A 9,792-nucleotide genomic window follows, 5' to 3' on the forward strand; every position below is an offset into this window, starting at 1 on the left:
TGTAACCAAAAGGTCTGTCCAGACACATATATGCTGATGTCTTTGGGATTTTCCTAATGCTTTAGTCCTAAGAATCTAAAGTCAAGGCAGGCGACATTTGAACCCACCAGTAGAGAAATCCAGGGATTTGTTTCAGATATTCAATTCTCCGATATGCAAGTTGGATTTCTTCTTGCAGGAGTGTTCTGCACATTCACTCATGGAATATAAACAGATGTTTAAAAATCCAGTCTGGAGTCAAAAGCACCTCAGACAGGAAACTGCATACCTCTGGAAAATGCTGTCAGTGAATCTACGCTGAGCACATTACACTTCTCTTTATGTGTCATTGACGTCAGAGCTGATGTAGAGGTATGGATTATTCCATCTGCGTACTTGTACTCTGCTCTTCACTCTACGTTGGTTTATATTATTACTATATTATTTTTGTACCAAAAGACAAAAAAGCCCAAAACATTTAGCTTTAACGCCGTGTTGTTGTACTTTGTAATGAAACAGTGCTACTCTGTATGTAACCAAATGGTTGATATAACTCATGAAAGCCAGATTACCTCATAAGTACAGTGCAGAGTCACAGCGTCAGGCTGAAGTCAGTCTGTGACTCGGTACCAAAACTAACAGGTCGGCCGATCAGATCCTGACGCCAACATTTAGTTTCACAGCAGAGTGAACTCATAAGACAGCAACTAACTTCTCACACGCAGAGACAGAAACCCAGACAGTGTTTGCATGGTCAGACTCAGCATCTAGCACCAGTCTGTACCTTTGACACCAGTGCCTTTCTGTCCTCTGAGTGACCGCAGCAGTTTACTTGAACTCTGACTGGTTGTGTGCACGAGTTCTGGTTGGGAAGCTGATTTCAATCATCCTGCCCAGTCTGGGTCGTAGTCGAAGCCATGACTACAGGCTGCATTCGCCCATTTACACATATATTATTATCGCACTTTATCACACCAGTGGATCCGTCGGAGCAGTTTGGGGTTAAATGTCTCGCCGAGGACACTTTGGCTCGTAGATAAACCTGAAGCACCGACCCGACCCGTAGACAATCTGCTCGACCTCCTGAGCCATAAAGTGTAAAGATCTCATCAATCAGAAGATTGAATATTTAAATGAAATAATTGAGCTCAGTGCTTGTAGTTAACTATCAAAGAGATATAATAATAATAATAATATAATGGGCACATCTGGACATTGGCTGTCTCGTGTAAAACCCTGATGCATCATTTCTCTTGTAATCTTCAACATGACTGCATTTCATGCAGGTGTGATGGATTTTTCCCTGATTTCCCTTAAATGTATGGGAAACGTCACCTCGGTGAGGAGTGTCTGACTCGAGCACCCCAACAGTACAGCACACACCCAAATACACCCTGTGCCTTTGTTTTCTGTCCTCCAAAACACCTGTTACATAAAGAGTCTTGAAACCACACAGATGTGTCGTTTAAAGGCAAAGTCAGCTCCCCACGTGTACTGTCTGTACGAGTGTAGCTGGATCTGCCACAGAGTTCAAATACACTGCACACAACACGGCCTCACATACAAAGGCGCGTTTGTACCATGTAGAGATAAATCTGCTTTCTTGTGACTTGACAAAAAGAATTCTGGAGAAAACGGAACTATATTATACGGGAATGTTGTGTGTTGATCTAAATGTGAATACATGTACCAACCAGTCTGTGTAGAGATGCTTGGACACTGTGGAATCTGCCTGGTTCAGCTGCTTTACAGTGATCAGCCATTAACATATGAATATTTGTGATGTGTGCCTTTTGTTGTAACAGTAGATGCACCGACACTGGATATAAGAAAACACTATAAAGATCGATGTTGCACATTGTGAGTTGGTTTTTCAGCTGTTCGAATCCTTCTGCGATATTCTGTGGCTCCCTCAGGTTTCAGCGATGTGGAGACGGTGTGCGAGAGAACAGAGGTCCTACTGACAGATGACTCTTTGTACCTGAGTAGTGTTATTTATTGCCTTAGTCTTTGGTGAGTTAAATATTTCAGAGTATGCTTAGCACTACTTCATTTTAGCAAGAACGATATAAGCATGTGATACACGCTGGTTTTCCTCTGTTCACACAGGGTTGTGCAAACCATCGCATTTTTATCATGTTATCCAGATCTTTCTACAACCAGTCACTTTCATGATGTGTCTACCAAAGCACCTGTAGATTGCTATTGTCTCTTTATTCATCACTGTTAAACATGTACTTGTACTTTTCCATGTGAGCTGCAGGATTTACAGTTGGTATCGATTAAAAATAAAAAGATATTTCTAGGCTTTCTGGATTTTATTTCACCCATGGCGACCAGTCATCATTGTGGTTTATTAGAAACATGACTTTGCTCACATGTAGACAAAAGTCACTTAATGAACCAGCTCAGTGTTGTGTCCGTTTGCACACTGAGTGCTGAACTACACAGTTCTTTGCAGGAAACAATAATTAGTAGGAAACTGCAAACGTATGCGTTGCCCCTCAAATAATCCACGATGTTTTCTTCCAAAGTTCTAAAGCTTTGACGAACCTTGTGTTAAAGAAGGCCCGTCGTGGAGTATAACTCACCTACCACCATCTAGTGGTGATAGGTATTGGGATAGGGTTACGCGATGGGTAAAATATACAGGGACGGGTGTCTGAGAACTTCCTTTCTGTCCGTGTGTTTGTAGAGTAACCGTAGCAACAGGCCTCGCTCATTACGACGAAAGGCTTCAACTGTAAACTGGATGTTTACAGCTCAATATGTAACGTTATTTGAGCTATTTTGGGGGGTTGGATACTATATCTCTGATAGTGCTGATTTCTGTGGGATTGTAAGAAGGATTTAAGGAGGACAAACTAGAGCTGTTGACTAAGCGAGAGTACATGTTGCAAGACAACGATCCTGCAGTCACTGAAGACCTGCCACTCCCTTAAGAAGAAGCCACAATGAGGACTGACTGCTTGTGCTTGTGCTGCATATTTCACTTTATTTGCACGATGACCCAAATCCGCACGCTGTCTTTCAGACTTCCTAGTCCAGCCAGCTGCGATGCCATCTCTCCAACGCCACTCTTCTTCCAGATCCCTGCGTGCTACTCAAATAAGGGAGGCATGATTAGACAACGAGCACCAGCCCTCTGAATCCACTGCCCCACCCTTCCCCTGTAGCCAAGCCTCAAACCACACACACCCCCAGAAATCTAACCAGGGAGCCATCCAGCCTAGCTTACCCCTCCCATCTGTGCTCCCGGCCTATGGACCAGCTTAGTGTTAAAAGGCTGGAGAGCCAGACTGCAGTAGGGCGTGACCTGAGCAGAGGGTGAATGGACATCCCAGAAGGTAATAGTGAAGGGAGTCGACCGCCCACTGGATTGTCCAGCATAGCAGCTAATTCCTAACCCTTAACAACTTATCTTTTATGTTTAAGCAATCTTTAGGTCACTTTTTGGAGGTCCTGAGGAGAGGTGCTGAGATGGAGCCTCCAACAGCAGCTGAGTGTAGCAGGCTAATTATTGTAAACTACTGACCTGGTGTTCTAGTCACTCACCCCACTGCCCCTGACTTCCTGCATTTCTTGGTGCTGTTGGTTTTGATCCCAACGAATATCCCCAGTTTGGTTTTGTCAGATTCAAATGCCACAATGTACAAAATGTTAATGACTGCAAATATGTGCATAGATAGAATCTGGTTCCCTTACTCCTAAAGAAGAGCAATTCATGTTCCTGGACAGTGCAACGACAACTGCTCATGCAGTGGCGTGACTTTGTGTGGGCACAGGAAGACTACCTTGTGCAAAGAACAAACACTGATACAGATGTGCGATCAGCACGATCAGAGGAAAAGTGTCTCAGATGCTTGGCTACATTCAGATAATCTGATTAAAATATTTGTTTCTATATTTCACCTGTAACGTTAAGATATTTCTTAAATACCAAAGCATGAACATGAAAAATACACTGGGTACATATTTATCAGAAGCTATATAATTGAACTGATGTGGACAGAGGTCGGAGCCAGATAACATAATCCCTGTTTATGCTTCCTTAAATCCTCGACCTCTTTGGACAGGTCTTCTGGAGATGATGCACACATGTCCAGTTCAGGGGGTGAGCTGTAGTTATGATCATTTATGCGACTCTGCTCTTCTTGCTCTGGTTCAGTGAGTCGCTTCATTCTCTCCAAAACACGATGATGAGTCATTTTGACCCGGAACACAAACTTGTTTAACCAGGAAATGAACACAACATGAGGATTAACAAAGGGTTTGTGGGTCTGCTACGAAAAAAATATGTTGCAGATACAGACTTTAATGAGCTGCAAGTAATAAAAGTGTATTTTTGTAAAAATGTTTCATTTGAGCAAAAAAAACAAACTATTTTATCTCTTTGTCTTTTTCTGGGTGTTGTTTGTTCAGGAAACTCCATTTGGAAATGTTGGTCAAAGTTGCTGATGATTGTTGGTTAGTTCACCTGTAAAGTCATTCTTGTTGTTCTGTGCAGCGTTTTGGGCCTCTGTTTGCCGCAGGTTGTGTCTCAGGTTCTTCCTCCAGTTGTTGTAGAGGAACCACAGCTATAAAAATGCACTATATAAATATTTGGTAAAGGAAAAAAACTCAGTCTTTAATATATTAATAATTATTAAAAATAAAAACAATAAATCATTAATTAATTAAAATGTGTTCTTCTTACAAAATAATCCTTTCTTTCTTTAAGATAATCTAAATTTAAGAGCACATTAAACTTTGGTGCACTTTATTTATTGTAATCTGTTTTTTATGAGATTAACTACTTTAGATTTATCTAATAATAATGTAGAACACATTTCTGTTTTTTCACATATAAACACATTTGTTCTATGTAAGCTTTGTCTTTTATCTATTGCATATATGTAGCAACACAGTACAATAGTCTTTAAATTGTGCTACATTTGTATAGTATATGCTTCGTTGTTATTTTATCTACACAAATAATAACCCACTGCTCCGCCACTGTTGGAAGCCCCTAAGATAAGCACAGATAAGAACATGTAAAAAAGAAGATAATGATAATAATAATAATAATAATAATAATAATAATAATAATAATAATAATAATAATAATAATAAAATCAGCACGTGTTTCTGGAATGTGGGAAATATCCATGAAGATAAAACAAATGAAGTTTACCGAAAGGTCACTTATTTTTCGAAGAAAACAGGCTCTACAGCGCCGGTTTCAAACTCCGGTCCACAGGGGGCGCCAGCGGGTCAGCTGCTTTGCCGAGCAGCAGCTCAACCGAAGAAGAAGTAGTGATGGGATTTCCGGATCTTTTTAGAGAACCGGATCTTTCGGCTCGACTCACTAAAAAGAGCCGGGTCTTCAGGTTGTTTTGTTGCTTTAATTAATTTATTATTAATAATAATATAAAATTATGCACAAAAAGAATTACTATTTTTTAAAAAAAAGTTGTTTTATTTATATATGTTTATATATAAATATATGCGGTGGCCCCTTGACACAAAGCACTCCAAAAAGCATGTACAAATTCCAAAGCATGTACAAACTTCATAACACATTTCTAGCATTAAGTGAACTTCCAAAACAGAGCTACCTAGATCACACCAAATCCGGTCGTTGGTACTTGCTGGCTTGTGTAGCCACGAGGTAACAAAAGCTCAACACGCCTAGCGCCTAGCATTCTGGAGCACTGCCGTTGTGTTTTGTACATGTTTTGGAGTTTTTAGTGTTTTGGAGTTTGTACGTGCTTCGGGATTTGTACGTGCTTTGTCTCTAGGGTACCGTAAGTATACTTTTATTTATTCACTCCACATAAAATGTAATAAATAAATCATATAATACAAAAACCAACTATTCACATTTCAACTTTTAAATATTTAAATGTTCAGCTTTTTCCTTTTAAACAAATTTAAAGTGAAACAACACAAAACTGCAGCACAGCAAGAAGGTCCTGAGTTCAATTCCACCATCAGGCTGGGGTCTTTCTGTGTGGAGTTTGCATGTTCTCCCCGTGTTTGCGTGGGTTCTCTCCGGGTACTCCGGCTTCCTCCCACCGTCCAAAGACATGCAGCTTGTGGGGATAGGTTAATTGGATAATTCAAATTGTCACTAGGTGTGAATGTGCGAATGAATGTGAGTGCGAATGGTTGTCTGTCCCTGTGTGTTAGCCCTGCGACAGACTGGCGACCTGTCCAGGTTGTACCCCGCCTTTCGCCCTATGACAGCTGGGATAGGCTCCAGCGCCCCCCGCGACCCTGAAAAGGATAAGCGGAAGCAAATGGATGGATGGATGGACAACACAAAACACTGCAAACCACAACACAATTAAATATAAATTGAAACGTGAAAACAAAAAGAACATGCACATTCTCTGTCATATGGGCCTGCATGAATAAACTTTCTGAATCCTTTATCATCCGCAACTGAAAATAGTTGTGGATGATTACTATACCTTTCTAATGTGACGTTGTTGTCCCTGGCTCTCTTTCTTCCTCCCGCTCTGTTCCTGTGCTACTGTGAGTGTAACTACCGGCCCTCCCCCTCTGCTCAGCGCAAAGCAGAAAAAGTGCGAGAGAGAGAGAGAGGGTGAGAGAAAGAAAAGAAAAAACACGGCTCGCGATAATTAGTCGGCTCGCGTCGTTCATGTCAAAGAATCGGCTCTAAGAGCCGTTTCGTTCGCCACCAACACATCACTAAGAAGAAGAATTAGAAGCGCTGGATTGACCCTCTTGTTTTCTACTCGGACAGTTAAGCGTAGAAAGCAGAGCTAAAAACGGAGGAGCTCTTCTGGCATTAAAACAAACAACCGCACTAAAGCATTTAAAGATAAGTTAGCAGTTTGACAGCTAGCCGAGCAGCGGATACGAGCCGCGAGCCAACATGGACTCTTGGGTTCGCTTTAATGCCCAGAGCCAAGCCAAGGAGAGAGTTTTCAGGTGACGTTACTGACGTTTGGCACGTTGCTGGTTGAGACGCGGGATTCGTCGAGCTTGTTCATTTCTGCTAATGTGATAAAACCGTCGGCTGGATGTTGCAGACTGAGTTCCGTGTTTGAAGCGGAACTTTTATCTGCTCAGTAGGAGCAGCTCTTCCTGCGCTGGTTTCAAATCAAGCGGCCTTAAGATGCCAGCTGCAGCTGCACAGAGTAGTTGAGTTTGTTAAGCGCACTGCTTTCCGTCCTGGAGACGTGTGTGTCTGTTGATAATGACTGTGCGTTGTGCGTTCACAGGGCTGCACAGTATGCTTGCGCGCTGCTCGGATCCACTCTGCAAAATGACGAAGCAGCTCAGATCCGCAGAACTGTCAGTCAGCTGGAGGCACACATGAGTCTGACAAGAAAGTGTGAGTAAAACAGCCAGAGCGAGTCTGAGTCGTTTCCACGTACCAAAGCTTAAGTGGGACTGGTGTTGGTTCTTCCACAGTGCTACGCCTGGGCAACTCCGTGGAGGCCCTGGAGGCCGCCAAAAGGGCCATACACCTTTCTGACAGCGTGCTGCGGCTGTGCCTGACCATCAGTCACCTTAACAGAGCCATGTACTTTGCCTGCGACAATGTGCTGTGGGCGGGAAAAACCGGTCTCATCTCCAAACTCGACCAGCACAAGTGGAGTCAGAGATCTTTCAGGTGTGTGAGGAAGAAATACATGCAGGACTGGTTGTGTAAAGTGTCATGTTGCTCCACAGATCAAACTATATGTACATCTACTGATCGCATTGAGGGCCTAAAAATCCTCCATGTCGTTCATTAGCAACATTATGTTGTATTATTATAGGGTCTTTACACTATAAAGCACACTGGGGGAACTGTTGGTGTGATTTGGCGCTGTATAAATACAGCTGAACTGAGCTGCCTCCCCAGTGAGCCTCTGGTCCCTTACAGCTGTCCCTGTTCAGCTTTCTGGAAAACCTTTTTCAGAACTAATCAGAACTGTGTGGTGACGTGTGCAGTTATGGCAGCCTCACCGAGGTTACAGAGTAAGTCAAGCCATTGGACAGAGCGACTGCACAACCCTACAGCCGCAACATAGTGACCTGACAACCTGTCATGTAAGCAGACAACAAAGTAGCGCAGGATGAACCTGTTAATGAGAAGCAGTGGGCTTAATCCAGTTAATCGAGTGCTTCCAATTATGAAGGCTAAGTAACTTGTTGTTAGACTCAGGTTTCGGTTTGCAGCTCCTTCAGTCCACATGTCTAACATGGCACTCGAGTGTGTAAGAATACACCAGACATTCCTCTGTGAAAGTGTCACTGAGGCTTTTAATTTGAAAGTACTTTAAGCGCTCATAATAAAAAGGTTCAAGTCTGTTTACTGATAGTGGTAACGAACCTGTTTCAGAGGACATGCGGAGCTTTAAACCAGAGCTGGTGTGATGCCTTTGTGTGGGAAATTAAGTCATGGTATTTAACTCACCTGTGTCCACTTCCAGCAGTTACCCACAGGGCTTTGAGTTTGCATCACATGCACTCAAAGCCTGATTTGAAGTGTGCTTGCAGTCATCTTCATATCAGGGTCACAAAGGAATCACAGTTATCTTCTAGTGATTGATTTCAGGTAACTGAAATTTAAAATTGAGTTAAACAAACTGTGTGGTTAAACCTGCAGGTACTACCTCTTTGCTTTGATCCTGAACCTGACCCGAGATGCCTACGAGCTCCATCTCCTCATGGAGCGCGAAGCACGTTCCACAACCAGCAAACAGCCATCCTCCCCCAGCATTCCTCTGCCACCTGACCACCTTCCCTCTTCCTCCTCACCTGCCACACAAGCCATGGGTTTTGGCTGGCTCTACAGACAGCTTCATCTGGTGGGGACTGTGCTGTACAGCAACCCGCCACTGCTGTTGGACCTGGTGAAGAACAGTTGTGATGTCTTCATCCCACTGGACCGGTTGGGGATTTACCCTACAGGTCCAGGCTTTGTCGGGGCTTGTGGCCTGGCCTCGTCCGTCCTGTCCATCCTCACCATGGTTCACCCCTGGCTCAAGCTCAAGCCATAAATTGTAAGACTTGGAGGAGATATTCATTTGAGGACTAGTAAGGATTGAGAAAAATCTACTCGGGTTAACAAAATTTATTTCCCCCTGATTCTACACAAAGCAGTCCTGACTGCAGGAGCTGTAGTACTGCCACCATGCTGTGTAATCGAGTTCCTTCAAATCTCTTGCTACAGAAAAGCTGAGGAGTTTCTAAAATGCTAAACCAGTTTCACATATTACTTCAGACCTGCATGAACACGGTTGTTTGGCCTTAGATCACATTGCTGCTTTAAAGCCCTCGCTTCCCTCATGTGAAGTAAACCATGCTAGTTGCTGCCGTTCTGCACATAACCATCACATCTCCAGCTGTCTATGACCGTGTCTGTAACAGAGTGTAATCAAGGCAGTACTGTCTGTTGATATCACTCCAGAACGTGTGATTTCTGCCCTCTGTGTTTAAAGTTTTTACATCATGTGATTTTACCGCCTGCTCCCAGCAAGTTTGTGTTTGAGATATTCTGTTTTTGAACTACTAAGTGACTTAACTACTGGAGAAATAAATCCAAAGGAATTAGATTTGTCTGAATCACTACAGTAAAGTGTAACAACACTACATCCAGTTTCGTACAACATGGATCTGGATCTATTGCATCTGTAACCAGGGTTAAGATTCCACATGAACTATTAACAGTGTTTGTGCAAAGTCAGGCCAACATCAAGAATTAGTCTTCTCATGCTGATGAAAGTTGTGTCAGATGTGTGTTGAACACATCAGTTTTATAAGTAAATATATTTATAGGTGCTGTTGACACGACGTCACCAGTAACAACAC

At 42.8% G+C, this 9,792-nt stretch overlaps 1 protein-coding gene and 1 long non-coding RNA gene across 4 annotated transcripts; one reads left to right on the forward strand and one right to left on the reverse strand.

Annotated features, from left to right (window-relative positions):
- Positions 1–5,414: 5,414 nt before the first annotated feature.
- On the reverse strand, positions 5,415–6,575 carry LOC145423394 (uncharacterized). Its single transcript, XR_013904446.1, has 2 exons — positions 6,435–6,575; positions 5,415–6,237 (listed from the first exon to the last, which is right to left on the reverse strand). It is a non-coding gene; the product is annotated as an uncharacterized LOC145423394 (long non-coding RNA).
- Positions 6,576–6,648: 73 nt separating this feature from the next.
- On the forward strand, positions 6,649–9,536 carry pex11b (peroxisomal biogenesis factor 11 beta). 3 transcript variants are annotated; one of them, XM_026155855.2, is made up of 4 exons: positions 6,649–6,918; positions 7,212–7,324; positions 7,405–7,606; positions 8,588–9,536. In XM_026155855.2, the coding sequence occupies exons 1-4, from the start codon at positions 6,863–6,865 to the stop codon at positions 8,979–8,981; spliced, it is 765 nt and encodes a 254-aa protein (XP_026011640.1). In that variant the 5' UTR covers positions 6,649–6,862; the 3' UTR covers positions 8,982–9,536. The 3 variants fall into 3 exon arrangements, with proteins under 3 accessions (XP_026011640.1, XP_080151917.1, XP_026011641.1); XM_080295791.1 differs by having other exon boundaries at positions 6,714–7,127; XM_026155856.2 differs by having other exon boundaries at positions 6,730–7,130.
- The last annotated feature ends 256 nt before the right edge of the window (positions 9,537–9,792 follow it).

Source organism: Astatotilapia calliptera, chromosome 22, assembly GCF_964374335.1.
Source record: "Astatotilapia calliptera chromosome 22, fAstCal68.1, whole genome shotgun sequence".
NCBI classification, from domain to species: domain Eukaryota; kingdom Metazoa; phylum Chordata; class Actinopteri; order Cichliformes; family Cichlidae; genus Astatotilapia; species Astatotilapia calliptera.